Source organism: Taudactylus pleione, unplaced genomic scaffold (assembly GCF_031769625.1).
Source record: "Taudactylus pleione unplaced genomic scaffold, aTauple2 ptg000207l, whole genome shotgun sequence".
In the NCBI taxonomy this organism is placed as follows: Eukaryota; Metazoa; Chordata; class Amphibia; order Anura; family Myobatrachidae; genus Taudactylus; species Taudactylus pleione.
In genome coordinates, this window is record NW_028284609.1 from 3,653,634 (window position 1) to 3,672,840 (window position 19,207).

Below are 19,207 nucleotides of genomic sequence, written 5' to 3' on the forward strand. Positions count from 1 at the left end.
GCTCTGGGAGACACAAATAAGTTTGCTAGGCTGCACAGAGACATAGAAAACTCTAGAATGGCAAATGTTTAGATTTCTCCAAAAAAATCTCACATCTGACCAGTTTAGTAGCAGCTTTTTCATTAAAAAGAACATCTCCATTTATTCTCTACTTGAGAGAGATGCAGAGTAATAAATTCAATTAATCATGAGAGTGACTGAACACAGGGACTGTCTTCTATTACTTGTGTCACTTTTATCTGTTCCATTTATACATTGGCCATAGTGCACTAGTTATGTGCTTGTACAGCAGGAAAGAGCAACATGTGTCCCAATGACAGGATATAATCCTTCTTACTGAGTGGAAGTAGCAGCGCAGCAAAGAAATACCCCGCATAACTTATCTATGTCTTTCTACTAGTCATTGGCCATTGGCTAGAGCCAACTTCTGCTGCTCCACCATACTGCTCTGTATACCTTGGCACTTTATTGGTAATAAAGCCACATATGTGCAGATTGGCATGCAGGTCACCTTCATAAGGGACTTCAGCCTGCACCTCAGCTGTTCTGTGCTTTGTAAATGAGGCCCAATGAAGGTGGTGCTGACACAGCGGCAGCATACTGGCCATTGGCAATACAGTAATTAATCGGTTATTTAATTTTCAATACAATTATTGCTTTTGCATTTGTATAATAAAACTGGTGTTTTTTCAGTGTACAAGACAAAACAAGAAGAATGGGCTGGTTTCAGTTCCTCTGGTAGGTGACTGTGTATAAGGCAGCAATGGATGAGATTTTGTCTTCTTTAGTTCCACTCTATAGATGATACCTGAATGTAGAAATTACAGTATATATGAATTACAGTAGAATGTAATATTACCAATGGCTGCTGAGTAAGTGCACAATCGCCAGACGCCTCTAATTTCTATTTCAGGTTGTAAAGATGCTCATGGACCTGTTTTTTGCAGGAGAAATCCACATTTTTCACTGTCAAACAGTGTACAGTTCCTGTTACTCTGGTTCATGCAATTCTAACTATCATAAAGGGCAGACTAGAAGGGCCAAGTGGTTCTCATCTGCCATCAAATTCTATGTTTCTATGTCTTATTCTCCTGTTTTATAAATGTTGGTAACTATTATTTGTTACCATTTATCTAAATACCGCTAGCATATTCTGTTGTGCAAGTAATACCAATTTAACTTTTGTATGGATCTCGGTCCTGTAATTGTTATAAACCCTAGTTGTTGGGAAGCACCTATTGAACTGCACAGATGTAACAACCGCTGATGCTGCCCATATGTGTAATATTACTGTACACTATGCTGTTATATTGCGCTTGTGAACATAGATCCAGGAACTGTGTATTTTCTGTTGTAGCTGTTGCCTTTGTGACGGCGATGATGATATAAGTTACTTAATGTATCCTAATAAAATGCTGACCTCTATTGTACCATTTTTCGATGTTCATATTTACCCCCTTTCTTACATACTGCTTTTATTATTATTACAGGATGAAGTTGTCCTAGTGACACAACGTAAGTGCTGACAGTTTGCTCTCTCTTTTCTATCTTACCTGTCATGCCCTTGTATTACTTTTTATCTATAAATCAGGTCTTCAGACCAGCTGTCTGACACACTGGTTATAAAGTCACTGTGATATACTGTAGTTATGCAGGTTTTAGCCAGCCAACGTTACTAAATTACTATTCACTTTCTTTTTCAGCTCAAAGTCTTGAAATCAGGTAAATATGTAATTTTATTTTTGCTATTACATGTCTGGTAATTGTCCCCTAAATCCTTATTACAATCAGCACATTCTGTCCTGAGGTTTTCATATAGAATCTTTTTTGTTGTATAATTCATTTATTTTACTCTAATCAACTTTTCTGAAAATCGGTTAGCAGGGGGGGGGGCTAATAACTATAAACCACTAACTGTATGCCCGCATAGTAGATCAGCGATGTTGTAGATGACTATAAAAGTCAGTACAGGAAAATGTCCCTGGGGGTGTGTAATGTGGGCTGGCGTAAAGTATTTATGACTTTTTGTAACTTCTTACATTCTCCTAACAGGCTTTTTGAAAACCCCAAAAAACACATTGAATAGGAAATCAGGTATGTATTTTACACATAAATAGGTTTACAGCTATTGCAACATATTAGTTTTCACACAGAGAGGGTGATTCCTATAAGGAGGCTCATACAAAAGTAGGGACTATAAGTGGAAGAGCAGACTACATGCTCATACCAACTCTGTGTGGTCCCCATGATTATACCAGCACCATCCATGCCATGATTATACCAGCACTTTGCATGCCATGGTAATACCAGCCAGTGCACCCCATGATCATACAAGCATCGTCCATGCCATGATTATACCAGCACTGTACACCCCATGATTATACCCGCACTGTGCATGCCATGGTAATACCAATTCTGTACTCCCCATGATTGTACCAGCTCTGTATACCCCATGATTATAACAGCACTGTTATATCTCATGATCATACCAGCATCATCCATAGCTGGATTATACCAGCATCATCCATAGCTGGATTATACCAGCACCGTGCATGCCATGGTAATACCAGCACCGTATACCCCACCCCATGATTATACCAGCACTGTGCACTCCAAGTGATACCCAGCAGTATGCACCACATTATTATACCAGTACTATGCAGCCCATGATTATACCAGCACTGTGCAGCCCATGATTATACCAGCACTGTGCAGCCCATGATTATACCAGCACTGTGCAGCCTATATTACACCAGCACTGTGCACCTCATGCTTATACAAGTTCTTTTTTCCTAGGCAAAATCCCAAATCTTACATAACCTCAAAAGTCTGGGAAATGAGCATAATGTATCTGGGGAAGAGGTCATGTTGGGGAGTCAGGACCAGGTTACCTCTTTGAAAGTCACATCACATTTTAGACTGACAGGTCCAGCATACTTGCCAACATTTTTTGGGGACTCGGCCTGTAAAGGGCCCTAAATTTTGGGTCTATATAGTTAGTGTTATTGGCAGGCTGATTGTTCTTGATATCCAATATATAAACAGATTGGGTGCCTCACTGCCTTGCTGGGAGATCAGCTGGACGTCCCTTGCACAGAGAGGAACAAGGTCTTATAAGTATTGTTACTGCCAAGAGACAGACCCTGGTACGTTACATGTCAGTAGGTAAATTCTGGCAAGTGATGGGTGAAATGAACATCTGGGAGAATTAAACAGAGTAAAAGAAAGTGGGGGCAAATCTCAAGTAATATGAGGGAAAATTGGATTATTGAAATGTCTGTAAGAGCTTAAGTTTGGAGTCTCCAGGCAGCATTGGCTGATCTGACTACAGCCCTCTGCCCTCGCTCACTTACCTGCTATGTTCTGTATGGACTGGACATATGGGCTGATGTATCAATGCAGATTTCTGGAAAAACCTTTAAAACTGCATCAGTAAAGTTTCCCCATATGTTTGAACAGGGCGATATCTGCTGCAGTCCCTCTATTTTCATTTGGCAGAGAAGTCCCTATAGGTTTCTTGCTGCGATCTGGCCAAATGTATCAAGCTCTGAGAAACTTACCTTTTCAAAGCTTAAATCCTGAGAGCTAACACTAATATCTGATGGGCAACACAGACAGTGTAATGGCCTCGCAGCTCTGAGATCATAGGTTCGATTCCCACTATGGCCGAGTGGAGTTTGTATTTTCTCCCTGTGGTGCGTGGATTTCCTACAGGTACTCCGGTTTCTTACCACACTTCCAAAATATAATGGTAGGTTAATTGGCTCCCAACAAAATTAACCCTAGTGTGTGAGTATGTATGTGAACATGTGGTAGGGAATATATATATAATATAGATTGTAAGCTCTGCTGGTGGCAGGGACTGAAGTGAATGGACAAATATTCTGTGTAAAGCGCTGTGAAATATGTGTGTGCTATATAAATAACGGATAATAAAAGAATAATAATAATGGTGTTGGCCACTGTAGCCTACTGGCTACAATATTGCAAACATTTATGGAGATTGATCCTTCTCTGGTAAGGACTACATGCACATTGTCGAAGCTGGATAATTGGCTGAGACAAGATCAGTTTAAAATTGAATCGCGGCGACGCCATCTTGCGACTGGCCGCAAGACGCCATCTTGGAAATGAAATTGCAAGACGCCATTTTGCGAATGGCCGCCCAAGCACCATTTTAGATAAACTCACAATTAAGTACATATGGCGAGATTACTATTAGCACCATGCGATTGCATCTTTCATCACTTCTCATATACACAGTAATACGCACAATTGCGCTGTTAACTAGTCGCATATTAGCGAATGCATAAGATCCTCTGTTTAGTAGCTAAATGCGCACGCATCTGTCCCCAGTTAACTAGCGTCTTTATATCAAACCCCGTATACTCACACATTACATATTCACATACAAGGTTCCATAAGCTTTAAGGTATAAGATTTAAGTTTGTTCACTTAGTATAAATGCTGTGAAATAAAGATTATTTGGTAACTAAGGTTTTATACATGCTAAGTAAGCCATGTTTGGTTTCGTACTGATGCGTACTCTTTCAACAGAAATCCGGTAATATCGGTGTTGAGATCGCATCATGCATTCTCGACTTATGGACCGCAGAGACTTCAAGCAACAAAATATATATGATATGAATAACTGTTAGGATGTTGCATGTGACGTGAATCCAGAGACCCTCAGTTGTTGGAGGCTGGGTTGTGTCTATTTGAATCAGCCTGTTAAATGCTCTGTAACAGATGTATCCCCCTTGGGAACCAATGGCATCAACAACAAACTTCTCTATTGTGTTGTCTATTTCTGGAGGGTATAAATATGTGTGCTCCAACACTGGGTTTTAGTCTTCGTGCTAAATGCTGATAGATGAGGGGTTTCTTGCTGATGCCTAACATCTGGTCCGGAAGCGCTGCGTATGTATACTGTACTTGGGTCTGTATAATTCCTTTGCGCCGAATTGTGTCTGGATCAATAGCGTGTAACTGACTGTACTTTTACTTGAATAATACTTGTGCTTTGGAACCACAGATTCCAGGTCTTAAGTCTTTATTTACTGTAATACTGAGTACGCAAATTAGCGTCATCCTTAGAAGGTATAGGCAGGATATTAGAAGGTATAGGCAGGATATTAGAAGGTATAGGAAGGAGTATATAGAGGTTCAAATATAGATTCCTTAACATGTGCGGCCCAATGGCGTATGCAGGTTAATTAATGGCTACTTTGTAGTTTATAAGGCACTTTTTAAAAAAGTGACAAAAATGAAATTTGATTTTTGGCATATTAATATCATAAAAACAGGAGACATGGTAAGAACCTTTGTTATCTCTTTTTCTACGACGTCCTTAGGGTCCACAGGGATACCTTGGGGTATAGGGCTTGGCTCCAGGAATGGGCACCGCATAGTTAAAGATCTCCATCCAAGGATGCACCGGGCCCCCTACTATACCCCGCCCAGAGGCCAAGGCACCTCAGTTTTGGTATCAAGCCATAGGCCGGGAGAGAGGAAAAAGGAAGTCTGGAACAGACAAGATTCACATTCTCATAGAAAAAGGAGACAGAAACTGGTGACCAGAACAACACCCTACAGAAGCACAAGGCGTCAGGGCGGGCGCCCTGTGGACCCTAAGGACTTCATAGAAACAGAGATAACAAAGGTAAGTTCTTACCATATCTCCTGTTTTGTACCTCAGGGTCCTTAAAGATTCACAGGGATACCTTGGGGAAGCCCCAAAGCAGTATCCTTCAAGGGAGGGGACGCTCCTGTGCCGAGAGGAGAACCCGCCGTCCGAAGGAAGCATCCTGAGAAGCAAATGTGTCAAAGGCATAATGCTTGACAAAAGTATGAACAGAGGACCACGTGGCCGCCCTACAAAGCTGAACAGCTGAGGCGCCACGTCGAGCTGCCCATGAAGGTCCCACAGATCTTGTAGAATGATCTTTCACAGAGGGTGGCACTGGAAGCTCTCATGAGTGTATGCCTCAGAGATCGCCATGCAAATCCAGCGTGCCAAAGTCTGTTTATTGGCAAGCCAACCCCTCTTATGAAATCCATATCGGACAAACAAAGAGTCCGATTTTCTTAAAGAACTGGTACGGCCCACATAAATTTGCAGAGCCCGTACCACATCCAAAGAAGCCTCACCAGCCGAGAGATCAGATGCATTAGAGGCTGGGACCACAATTTCCTCGTTAATGTGGAAATTAGACACTACTTTAGGAAGAAAGTCGGAACGGATACAAAGTACCACCCTATCCGAATGAAAAATTAGAAATGGGGGCCGACACGAAAGAGCGCCCAAATCTGACACCCTTCTGGCTGAAGTAATAGCCAAAAGGAACACTGTCTTTGCCGTAAGCCATTTCAAATCCACGGAACCCAAAGGTTCAAATGGAGAACCCTGGAACGCCTTCAGGACCACAGCCAGATCCCATGGAGCTACCGGATGGACATAGGGAAGCTGGATGCGAAGGACACCCTGCATAAAGGTACGGATATCAGGCTGCGTAGCAATTCTATGTTGAAACCAAACCGACAGGGCAGAAACATGCACCTTCAGTGAGGCGAGGCGTAGACCTAAATCCAAGCCCGCCTGTAGGAAAGCCAACACTCGATATCCGAAACTCGTGAGGATCATACGCTTTAGGGCGACACCACTCAAAATAGGTATGCCACACCCTGTGGTAAATTCTAGCTGAAGCCGGCTTCCGAGCATGTAGCATGGTATTCACCACCGCTCTAGAGAAAACCTTGGACCTCAAGAGGGAAGTCTCAAGAGCAACGCTGTCAAAGATAGCGGACTCAGGTCCGGGTAGAGACAAGGCCCCAGAGACAACAGGTCCGGCCTCTGAGGTAACAGCAAAGGAGTGTCGATGGACAGACACTGAAGATCCGAGTACCAACTTCGTCTGGGCCACCAGCAGGATCTTGCCTCCTTCCTGCCTGAAGTTTCAAACTACTCGAGGCAGCAGGGAGAACGGAGGAAACAGGTACGCGAATTGGAAGTTCCATCGTGCCGACAGAGCGTAAACCAGGAGAGCTCCTGCGTCTCTTGTTCGGGATCCGTACGTCCACAGCTTACGATTGTGTCTGGAGGCCATGAGGTCTATTTCGGGAAGATCCCACTTGTCCACCAGGAGTTGGAACACCTCCTGGTGAAGAGACCATTCCCCCGGGTGTACATAATGGCGGCTGAAGAAGTCTGCTTCCCAGTTGAGCACACCCGGAATGAAGATGGCCGAAATGGCCGGAAAATTGCCTTCTGCCCAAGTCAGGATGCGGGACACCTCCCTTAGAGCCGCTTGGCTTCCAGTTCCTCCCTGATGATTTAGGTAAGCCACCGTGGTGGCATTGTCTGACTGCACAGGTTTCCCCAGCAGGAACGGTCTAGCATGCTGCAGCGCCTTGAATACTGCTCGAATTTCCAATATATTGATCGGCAGGTCCAATTCCTTTGACATCCACTGGCCCTGGAAGACATGTAGGCCTGTCACAGCGCCCCAGCCCCGAAGGCAGGCATCAGTTGTTAGAAGGACCCAATCCGAAACTCAAAACGGATGTCCCCTGCTGAGATGGGACTTTTGTAACCACCAAGTCAAAGGCAGGCGCACTTCCGGAATGAGCCTGATCATCTGCGTCTTTATTCGACAGGGATTTCTGTCCCATCTGGAGAGGATCAACATCTGCAGAAGCATGGAATGGAACTGGGCATACTCCACCATGTCGAATGTTGACACCATGGAACCCAGTAACTTAATCGCTGAGAGAAGAGACACTCGGCGATTCCTTAGAACATTGCATATCTTGGACTGCAACAGGGCTATCTTTTCTTCCGTCAAGAAGATCCTCTGTTGTTGAGAGTCCAACAATGCCCCGAGATGGACCATTCTCTGAGAAGGAATTAGAGAGGACATCTTCCAGTTCACTATCCAGCCGTGAGCCTGCAATACTGATATCGTCAGTTGTAGATGGCTGCAAAGGACCTGTGGCGACCCTGCCAACAACAGAAGGTCGTCCAAGTAAGGTAACAGGCGAACCCCCTGCAACTGCAGGTGTGCCGTCATGACAGCCATTACTTTTGTGAACACCCGAGGAACCGTGGAGAGGCCAAACAGTAGAGCCTGAAACTGGTAATGGAGGTTCGACACCGCAAATCTGAGGTAACGCTGATGAACCTTGGCAGGTAAGCATCCTGAATATCCAGGGACACCATAAAATCCCCAGGCTGCATAGCTAAAACAATAGAACGCAGAGTCTCCATTCGGAACAGAGGGACCCTTAAAAACCTGTTCAGTGATTTGAGGTTGAGGATAGGTCGGAATGATCCATTTGACTTTTGAACCAGAAAAAGGTTGGAGTAATATCCGGTTCCCCTCAGGGATAACAGAACAGGTTCTATTACTACCATCTGAAGCATTGAGCGCACCGCCTCTTGGATCGCTAGAGCCTTCGTTGGATCTGAAGGACGGCCTGCTACAAAGAACTGATGAGGCGGCCTTTTGCGGAAGGAGAGGGCATATCCCTGAGATACCACCCCCCTTACCCAAGTGTCTGTGGTGGTTTGGAACGAACACTGGTTGTATCGCAGAAGTCGGCCTCCCACCTTGGGGTCCCCCAAGGGGAGGCCCAGCCCGTCAAGCTGAGGATTTGTCGTCCGGCTTGGCGGCTGGACGTCTGGTACTCCAAGTTTGTTTCTTGGTCCTAGCGGTCTTTTTGGGACCTGAAGGTCTTGGAAAGGACTGAACCTTAGGTTTTCCCGGAGGGCGAAAGGGCCGAAAAGACGGATTTTTAGACCCAGACGGAGTCGGGGCTGAAGGTAGACATTCAGATTTGGCAGCCACCAGCGTTTCCACTATCTTGTCCAAAGCTGGCCCAAACAGTACCTGCCCATTGTAGGGTAAGCATTCCAAGCCTTTCTTGGATTCAGCATCCGCTCTCCAAGAACGTGACCACAAGGAGCGTCGAGCGACCAGAGCCGCCGCGGAAATCCTAGAAGCAGGCTCAAATCCAAAGCTGCTTCGTTAATGTACATAGCGGAATCCCGAAGGTTACCCACTAACACCACCTGTTCGCTGGTACCCTCAGAAGCAAATGATGCTTCCAAAGCGTCCACCCATCTTTCCATAGCCTGGGCCACCCAGCAGACAGCCATAGCTGGTCTAGATGCTCCTCCAGCGAGGGAATAGATAGACTTAAGGCACACCTCCACCTTACGGTCTGTAGCATCTGTCAGAGAAGACATAGGCAAAGTTGCGCTCTTTACTAAACGCGTCACATGAGAATCCACCTGAGGAGACTCCCATTTAGTGAAATAATCTTCCGCAAAGGGATATGCACGGGCCAGACGCTTGTGAAGTTGAAATCTTTTCCCCGGAGATTTCCACGCCTCCTCCATGTGATCAACTAGCTGACCAGATAGAGGAAAAACTGCTGCAGCTCCTCTAACCTTAAAATAAGCATGAGTAGGCGCTGCAGGTAGGTTGTCGTCAGTAATTACCATGGCCCCACGGACTGCCCGTATGAGACCTGGAATGTAAATACTAGACTTAGCCTCTGTCCCTGCTTGAGGAGTGTCTGTGTCCGACAGATCTAGAATTTCCTCCTCATCAGACGACCCATCATCCTGTGTGGATGAATATGACAATAATGGTCTTTAAGCAGGTCTAGACTGATCCTGCTGAGTGTTCCGCACCCCAGAATTAGCCAAACCTGGGTCTGCCGGAGTAAGGACCTGTTGCGGGGGGCACTGTGTCATTACTAGCGGCCCCGGAACCTCTAGAACTGAAGGCGGGACTACCGCCTGCTGTGCGAACCCCAATTGTGGAAACGCAGGAGGGACTGCCAACCTATTTACAAGGACAGTCAAGGCTTGCGCAAAAAGGTGGTTCCTGAGAGGTGCTGGGTACAGCAGAGGTACCAGGAATGGCCAAGCATGCAGCACATAACCCATCCTGAAGTACCGCCCCCTCCCCCACACCTGCTTTACATCTGGAGCAGGAAAATAGGAGGAGAGGTGCTCCTCTAACAGAGTCCTCACTGGACATAGTGGTATGTGACACTTCTCTCACAGTAATAACACTTAAACTGTGAGGCAGATTCCCATCCTGACAGTACTGGCACTGAGAGGGCTGGTCAAGGAGGAAGAAATAGGGATAGCTAAAATGGCTGAAAGGAGAAATAATCAGGCACACAGAACTAGCATAAAGTCACATACAATGCAGAAATCCTGCACTAAAAGCACTATCACATACACAGACCTACAGCATGGCAGTGATAGCGCTACACACATACGCTGACCTTATACTGGAGGAGAGGTATGTAAGGGGCACCCAGGCTCCGCACCCTGCACCAGCGTACTGCTCATAAAAAGGCCGCTGGAGGATGAAGGGAGGCGGGCCTGGGGAGGATCACTGTCTCAGCCCGCCAAAACCTCAACATAAGGCGCCGGAGAACAGTGATGGGGAGGAGCCTCGTGTGCGCTACAGGGAAGGCATCCTCCCCTGGCAGGCCATTAACTCCCCGGGATGCTGGAGCGTGTTCCGCAACGCTCCAGCCCCGTATCCCTGGTGGTCTAGTGGTGAGCGCAGTCATACTGCCGTCCCCAGGGAGCCCCACAGCCCTGGGGATGCCGGATTGTGAGACAGCGGTCGCCTACCGCAGACGCCCACTGCTTACCTTGTGCAGCCCCCCGTACATCCGGCCACAATCCGCAGCACCTGGGGGTTCCACTAGCTAGAACCCCTAAGAGCCCGCCGAGTTCCCCGGATCACTACCGGTGGTCGGCACCGGCGGGGGTGTCGGAGCAGTAGCATGGACGTCCGCTGGACTGTCCTATGCTACCGCTCTTGAAGATCTTCAGGGGCTGTTACACACAGCCCCCCTTTGTGATGACCCAGCTCCTGGCCGGGCACCTACTGAAAGTGAGGTGCCTTGGCCTGGGGGCGGGTGTTCATTGTTTGGGAACGAGTCATTGCTATAATAATGTGAAAGCAGACACCAGGGTTGGCGCATGATTACGGAGCATACAATGCTTGGTTACTATGGCTACGGACAAGTGGCAATGCGTGTCGAGGAGATCATTTTAATGGAGAGTGATATATTTTACTCGCACAGACAACTGGGTTGACTTCATTGTGCCAGATAATTTGCATTGAACCACTTTTGATTGGCTCTGGCATGGGCTAGTCCTGGCTGTGGCACACCAGATGTAAAATGGCTGCACTAGATCATGGAGAGTAATATGTAGACTTTCTCTAAGTTCCTTTTTACTAGCCTTGCAGTGGATCTTGTACAGTAGCATGCCAAACAGTAGCAGAGGAGAGGACTAGGTTAGGAAAAATATTGATCACAATTTGCATTTTTAATGTAGTGTAACACCATTGTTCTCTTGCCAGGAGACAGGCTCCGATAAGAGCCCGTCCTGGCGAGGAGCTATAAGCAGGGTGTGATAGCGTAATGCAATCACACTGCTTCCTGGTTTGGATCCCCCGGAGTCAATGTGCATGCATGACTGTTGGCATCACTGGGGGCTCTCTGGAAGAAAATGCAACATGTTAGCCCAGGGGCTTCTATAGGATAACGCATTCTAGTGCTTGGTAAATCTGGCAGTACAGCTGTCCCCATAGAAATCTATAAGGGCTGCATTTGTGAACAAAAAGGGAGGAACAGCAGCAGATGGTGAAGATATCTACTGCAATCACTTCATAGTACATTTGGGGGATCTTTAATGTTTGCGGATACTGATAAATAGTCCTTTAAGTAACAGTGGCACTTACGCATACTGTGAGCTGGGGCATTTTGTGGTATAGTATGAACTGAGGACAATCAATAGAAATGAAAGCAAGATAGTATCCAGAAAAACAATATTGAATAAATGGACAAACCACTACTCATACACCCGGCAGTAATTTTGTGATTAAATTTGAATATATAAAATTCACCAGCAGCAGATGAAGGAGGCAGTGCTTAAAACTTCAAAAGGAGAAAAAACATACACAAAAGAGATAATTGCGCTGGTCAAAGTATACAGTTAAAAAGGTGCGTTTCTAATGCCGGGCACATACTGCCAGATAAAATGCCTGTCAGACTGACAGACATTTTATCTGGCAGCCTGTCAGATATCGACCCAATAATTGTAGAGTGTATGCCCAACATTAGCAAAAAAAAAAAATTAGGCCCAGATGTGTACATGCTATGTCGCTGACAACGCGCAGGAAGTCAGAGGTGGCCATGCTGCCGAAAGCAGCATGGCGCCCGCTTTCCAGCAGTAGCTCCCGGCATTCGCAAGTCTGTATGCACTTGCCGATGCCGGCACCCCACTGGGTCCTGCCACTAATGGGGTCGTTGCACCACCAGACATTGTCTAGTGTGTACCAGCCTTTACTGTTGCATTTTAATATAATACATATAAATCATGCATATTTAAAACAATTAAAAAGATCCTTTCATTGGTGCTAAAAGAGACTGTAAAACATTTGAAACATTTGCAAAAAACAACCATGTTACAACGCATAATACATAAATTTTCAAAGCACATGCATAGCGGAAAGAGTGGTGTATATTAAATTTCCCAGCAATTCCTTATGTCTTTATATTCAAATACAAATTTTCTCTTACTTATTTGTAATCCTTTCAGTTGATAGGGAATTGTAGTAGCAGCACTTCTTCCGTAGAAGCAGTGCTCTAAAGCTGGGTACACAGATATATATGCATATCGACTGAACTGCAGATGAAATTCATACACATTGAACAACCATCATCTGTCATCTGGCCGCGAGTCCTGCTTTCTTGGCGTAAATCCCACCCCGTGGCCACTGCTTTAAGTGAGTGGGTGGTCGGCTGACCACCCGTACACACAGCACATTGTGCAGATATATCTGCCAACGGCTATGCAGTACAGCCGACGCGAAATGTTTGAACGACATACTTCACCGACATATCGCTGGTACACACTGACTGACAGGCACACGATATATTAATCGGTCAATATATCTGCCAGTGTGTACCCAGCATAACTGTTGCTGGCAACAGTAAAAGTAAGAATTTTACACATCCGAGCCCAATTGTTTTTTTCATTAAAGAAAACACCTTTTTATAAGTGTATAAATTAAACTAGTGCAATAATTTGTGTGTAAGATACTATCCACACAGGAAAAGGAATTTTTAGTTGCACATTATTTTTCACATCAACTACCTAATATAATAAGATTTAATTTACATGATAGTATTATTCTTCCCTTTAGGTAGGTATGCTACCAATAGTCTCTAATGCAGCAAAAGAGTTCCAGGAGGAAGAGGGACTTTCTTGTTCGGTGCACTTTGATGCGACTTTATACAACCTTTATTATTGTGATTAAAATAGATTTGCAAAACAGTCTTGAGCCAGCTAAATTATTAAAATATACATAGAATAGATAAGAGAATTAAATAAACATGATACAATGCTCCTATGAGTCTGAACAATGTCATAAATATCCAAGAGTGTTTTACTGACACTTATAGACAACTACAGTACTAGATCCACAAATCAGATCCCTGCAGTCCTATAAAAAGTAATGAGCCTTAAAGCATGTGGAGTAATATGATCTTTGCAGGGGTGGATCGGGAAGAAAAACTAGCCTGGGAAATTTCTGGGAGCAGCCCTAATGAGGGGGACAGGATAATCCCTCATAGGACCTGATTCTGTTAGACATAGTCGCAGCCTTCCTTGCTCCTTTTGCTGCAGTTGCGTCTGCAACCTTACGCCAATGATGCCACAGAGCTGTTCCCTGGTGTACACCAGTGCGTTCTAAAGTACAAAGACTGAGATACCCACTTTCAGTGTCTACAGACACTGCAATCATGCTTTGTGCATCTTTAGACGCCACCATCGGTTGCACCATTGAAACTGGCACCTGCCCTATACTAGGCGTAGATCAGAGGTTCTCAAAGTCAGTCCTCAGGACCCCACACAGATCACATTTTCTAGGTCACCCAGCAGGTGCACAGGTGGATTCATTACTCACTGACACATTTTAAAAGATCCACAGGTGAAGCTAATTATTTCACTTGTGATTCTGTGAGTAGATCTGGAAAACATGCACTGTTTGGGGTCCTGAGGACAGAGTTTGAGAACCTATGGTGTAAATCATGTCTGAATATGGCCTCCAATGAGAGTAATTCAGCGTCTCTATACGCAACAACTTTCAGCAACATGCTTGTGTCACTCCAATAGCACGCCCATACTACAATACATGTGCATCTGATTAGCCAACCCCCTGCATGCACACTTCTTTGTGCGTGCACCTGAATCTGTACTGCGACTGTATGAGCTCCATCCGGATGTATGCACAGATACATACGGAGACGTAAAACCTCACTCCACTGCATCCAACATCACAACTGCGTCTGACTCGGAATCAGAATGTTGTATACTAAGCCACAGTGGTGCTAAGGACATGGATATTAAAAATATTTATCATTTGTGGTGACACCTGTTCTGTTATCATTTCAGTATGCTGTTCACACATGGAGAAGCTGAAAACAGTGATCTGCTACTGCAATAAATTGTTTTTATTTGTAGCCTGAAATCTTCCATTTGTGTGTGTATATATTAAACACACATACATATACATATGGAATCAGTATGATTTGCTGGTGGTTCAAATCGCGACAGCGGAAGCCCGGCAGGGGTGAAAATCCCAAAGCTACAAAAGGTAAATATTGCTAACCCTTTTTTACCCCCTAAGCCTCCTTTAGGGGTGCCTAACCGTAACCTCCCCCCAGGGGTGCCTAGCACTAACCACCCCATCCCCTAGCCTAACCCTAACCTTCCAGGGGGGGGGGGGGGGGTGCCTAACTCTAAGTCCCCCCCGGGAGCCCCTAACCTAGGTTAGGCACTAATGAGGGATCCCGAGCGCTGGCATCCCGTACCCAATCCCTATATCTATCTATTGTTTTAAGTCAACACCAAGCGTCCAGTGCCAAACATGCTTCCGGCATAAATTCATACTGAACAGGGACTTCCTGTGCAATAAGCACAGCAGATTCTTGCAGAGTTGCAAGAATCTGGTTAATTGCTGCCTGGAATATATTTACACTTTTTGTTGTTAAAAAAATACTATTATGCATTCAGTTCAATATATATTAAGCCATATCCTAAATTTTTTTTAAATTAATATGCTGTGTTCAATTAAATTCTGTTACATGTTTTTGCTGGCATTTACAGACTGCCACAAAATTCCAGAGAATATGAGTGGTAAGTAAGGAGCAAAGGAGTTAATCAAAAAAACTGTATGATAAATACTACACACTCAAAAAGTGCGAGAGGATATGGGGACAGTGACACTATGGAGCATATTCGCTGTGAGCTAGGTTGTGTATGGCTTTTTACCATGGGTAAAACATTATAACCCCCTCCCAATGAATAATCATTTATTTAAAAATTTTAAAATATTGCCAATAAAGATGTACCATTTTTTTCTTGCCATTTTCTCTAGAAATCAGAAAAATGGTTGTAATTATGTGGTACATGTATGCTGAGGTGTTGTTTTGATGGTAAATGTTTGAACTTGCAGATGAGAGTTCCAAGTGTTTTTTTCCCAAAACTATATGTAAACACTTAGACATCACAATAGGGGCATGTATTCCAACATACCCTAGGCACTTTTATGTGCTAAAATACAGTTGTGATATTTTTTTCTTTCTTAATAAAAGTTGAAAACATCAACCATATCACACATTTAAACTGCCTCCAACACTTTTCTTATGGCCACTAGCAGCCTTCTACACTGTTCATCTATCTTATTTGCCACTTTTTTGGTGTTCAGGGGGATTACTCCACTCTCTTGCACTTCACAAAGATCGCACAGTGGAGCGTTAATACTGGGACTTGTTGCTTCTAATTGAATTGTGTGGGCTGTTCGGATATTTGCCAAAAATGTCCTGCGATAAGCATGGAAAGTTAACACAGGAGTAGCTGAGCATCCTAAGGACACTCGGGTGGACCTACAGTGGCTTTCCACCAGGACTAGGGAGAAGCTCAGTAGCCTTCTAAGATTGTTCCAGGTAGCGATTCTCTAGGTTCTGGGAGCAATATTAGGGACCATGCATGTGCATAGCTACAGTGGGTGCCGTTGCTATGGGGTCCAGAGGTTTAGGGGGCCCCAGACCCTGGTCATATAGTTGTCTACCAAGTTCCTGGGAACTGCCACCTAAGCAATTGGCCCGCTGCCCGGCCTGAAAATGGGAGCTTGCCAGTTCTTTATCTCTCCCTCTCAGTAAAGCTCCACACAGACATGATCCATCTCTCATGCTCTCGTTTCTCCCTCATAGGCACAGCTGAGGTAATCAGTGTGACTATACTCCTTGATTACAGCCTTTGTAAAGTAATCTGGGGACGTAATGAGCAATGTGGCATAATAGGATCTCGGGGCAGTACAATGTGCCAATGTACTGCCCCGAGATCCCCATTGAATTGGGGACACTGTGTGATGTAATGTGAACTGGAAGCACTGTTTCACATAATGTGTACTGGCATCACTACAACGTGGCATAATATGAATTGAGGTCACTGTGGGTGTAAAAAAAGCAAACTTGGACACTATTATGGGGCATAAATTGAACTAGGGGACGACTATGGGGCAAAAATTAGGGGACTACTACTATTGGTACTAACATTAACTAGGCACTACTATTGGACATGAAATTGAATACCGTATATACTCGAGTATAAGCCGAGTTTTCCAGCACATTTTTTTATGCTGAAAAAGCCCCCCCTCGGCTTACACTCGAGTCATGCCCGTATGGTACGCAGCTGAGTAGCGTACCACGCGGGCCGGGGTGCAGACTGTGTCTCTGTGACACAGCTGCACCTCGTGTGTAGCGCTGACCGGATGGAGTATACGTTCTAATACATGGTTCACAGTTTCCAAATTAAGACTTCAAAACGGCACGGCTATATTATTCGTGTATTCATGGAGTCACAAGTACACAACAATTTTGTGACATTGCTACCTTAATCTGTTAGTATTTATTTTTCTGATATTGTATAAATTTGTTTTTAATGTATTTCTTATACAGTTTGCAAAAGTAGGTTGCTCGGGAATAGTGGCAAGCAGATAACAGGAAAGATCTGACACAATTTTAAAAATCCCTTCTTAGTGGGCACTTACACTACCTCATGGAAGGAATATACTCCACGATTTTCAGGTTTCTAGGTCCAGGGGTTTGGGCTGGGCGTTGATGAGTCAGGACATTTTATTTTTTCAGGTTTGGTATGAAATTCAGCAATTTAAAGTAAATTAAAATTTAAATTTTCATAAACACAACAGGATTGTAAAAAAAATTAGGACAGTGTTCTAGAGCACTGATTCACAAACTCGGTCCTCAAAGCACACTAACAGTCCTAGGTTTTAATGATATCCATGCTAAAGCACAGATAGTTAAATCAAAATAACTGAGATACTAATTAAGTCACCTGTGCTTAAGTATGGCTATCCTTAAAACCTGGACTGTTAGTGTGCCATCAAGACCGTGGTTGGCCACCCCTGTTCTAGAGGGATCTAATGCGGAGAATACAAAAAGCAGAGATAGCAGCGACATCTCTGGACCTATACACAATGTATTTTTAGATTATTATAATCCATTTTTATATCATAAACGATAATAATATAAATAATGGATAATACTATTCAAAGCATTTCTTCTTTAAAATCTTACATTTCCTTTTAGGGTTTGTGAAAACTGTGAAATATGGTTTTCCCAATCATGCATCCATTTTCAATATATGTCTTACAAATGAAGCATGCAGTCTGCATAAATAAGCAGATCAAATAGCTAAAAGTGAAAACAATAGCCAATTTAAAGGCTTATCCCTCCAACAAATTTATCCAAAATAGAGAAAAGTAAAAAAAACAAAAAAACAAAACAAAAAAAAAAAAAACTTACTTCGGCATTGAACCTCTTGGCCACTGTCCTTCTTGGTTTTTCTGTTCTATTACTAACATCTGTTTAAAAAAACAGAGAGGAAAAGGTTTCAACCTTTTAGTCAGGACACAAAAACAGAGCTCAGTTCAATTTATGGCTCAGTAAGCGGGCATTTGATTTTTGAGTGTACTGCTCCTCAACAACTACTGACACAATACGATCTGTACTTTTGAAAAACTTGTCAGTAGTCGTTTGAGTTGGAGGTTTTACCTGTCCTTGATACAAGCCAGCATCCTGTATAGTGCTTTCAGGTTTATTCAGAGGTTCAAATGTATTGCTCATGTATTTGTTCCACAGTCTGGTCTCTTTTTCATCTGGAATATTGAAGATTTTCCTCATTTCTTTTTCAATCATATCTGAAATAGGTAGAAAAACATATATAGGCATTAGCCAAACACAGTCAGAATGACAATATATTGTTTGCTAAAGTCTTTCTCCATGGCAAAGCAACTCACGGAGCTTTCCTATGCATTATAATAAGATTATTAATAGAGGACTGTGGAGAAATACTTTTCTGAAGAACAGGTAAAATAAAACCCACTTATAAAATATGATAATTTTTCTCTTTAGAAGAATAAAGAGAAAAGAAGCAGATGTAAGCAACTTGTGGGCTGAAACCGCATTATGAATCCAAGAATCTTTTTGAGTTCTCCATATGATCAGATATTCTTTTGGGTTTTCTGGACAACAACAACACACTGATACTTGGGCTCACAGCTAAAGAAAAAAAAAAAATACATTTGTGCCCCAGTGGAACAGAGTATACATTAACAATCTTAAAGGTTTCTGGTTTACAGCACAATTAAGTAGATAAATAAGCAGGTAGGTTCTGCTGATTAAAATGATACGTGGCATGTCTATATTCTGTGTGTAACTGTGGGTGTAACACTAACGTAGTGTTTCGCATGCAGATACACCAGCAGTCACATGCAGAACATAGGCATTCCGCATATTATTTTAATCAACAGCAACTTGTGTGTTTTATTCACATCACTGTGTGAAGACGACGCATTTGAAGGTAAAAAGTAGCACGAAAAGACGCTTGGCGCTGCCTAGTCACAGAATGACGGAACAAGAAGGGCTGTTTAATGCGCAAGGAGGCTAGATGTACAGTATGTGGATCTATTTACATCTGTAGATAGATACAATATGTCAAAGTGTTAAGATTTAGCATTTAATACTGATTTCACATCATAATCTAAAATCCTATTTGCGAATTACAGTAACACAAACAAAA

General features: G+C 43.7%; 1 protein-coding gene across 4 annotated transcripts in view; it reads right to left on the reverse strand.

Moving 5' to 3' along the window:
• USP15 (ubiquitin specific peptidase 15) overlaps positions 1-19,207 on the reverse strand; it is a 163,332-nt gene that overhangs the window by 114,463 nt on the left and 29,662 nt on the right. For all 4 annotated transcript variants that reach the window (XM_088478112.1, XM_088478115.1, XM_088478111.1 and 1 more), the window contains exons 5-6: positions 18,181-18,326; positions 17,932-17,990 (exon numbers count right to left, since the gene is read on the reverse strand). In XM_088478112.1, coding sequence (XP_088334238.1) covers positions 17,932-17,990; positions 18,181-18,326 — 205 coding nt within the window. The remainder of the gene's footprint in view (positions 1-17,931; positions 17,991-18,180; positions 18,327-19,207) is intronic.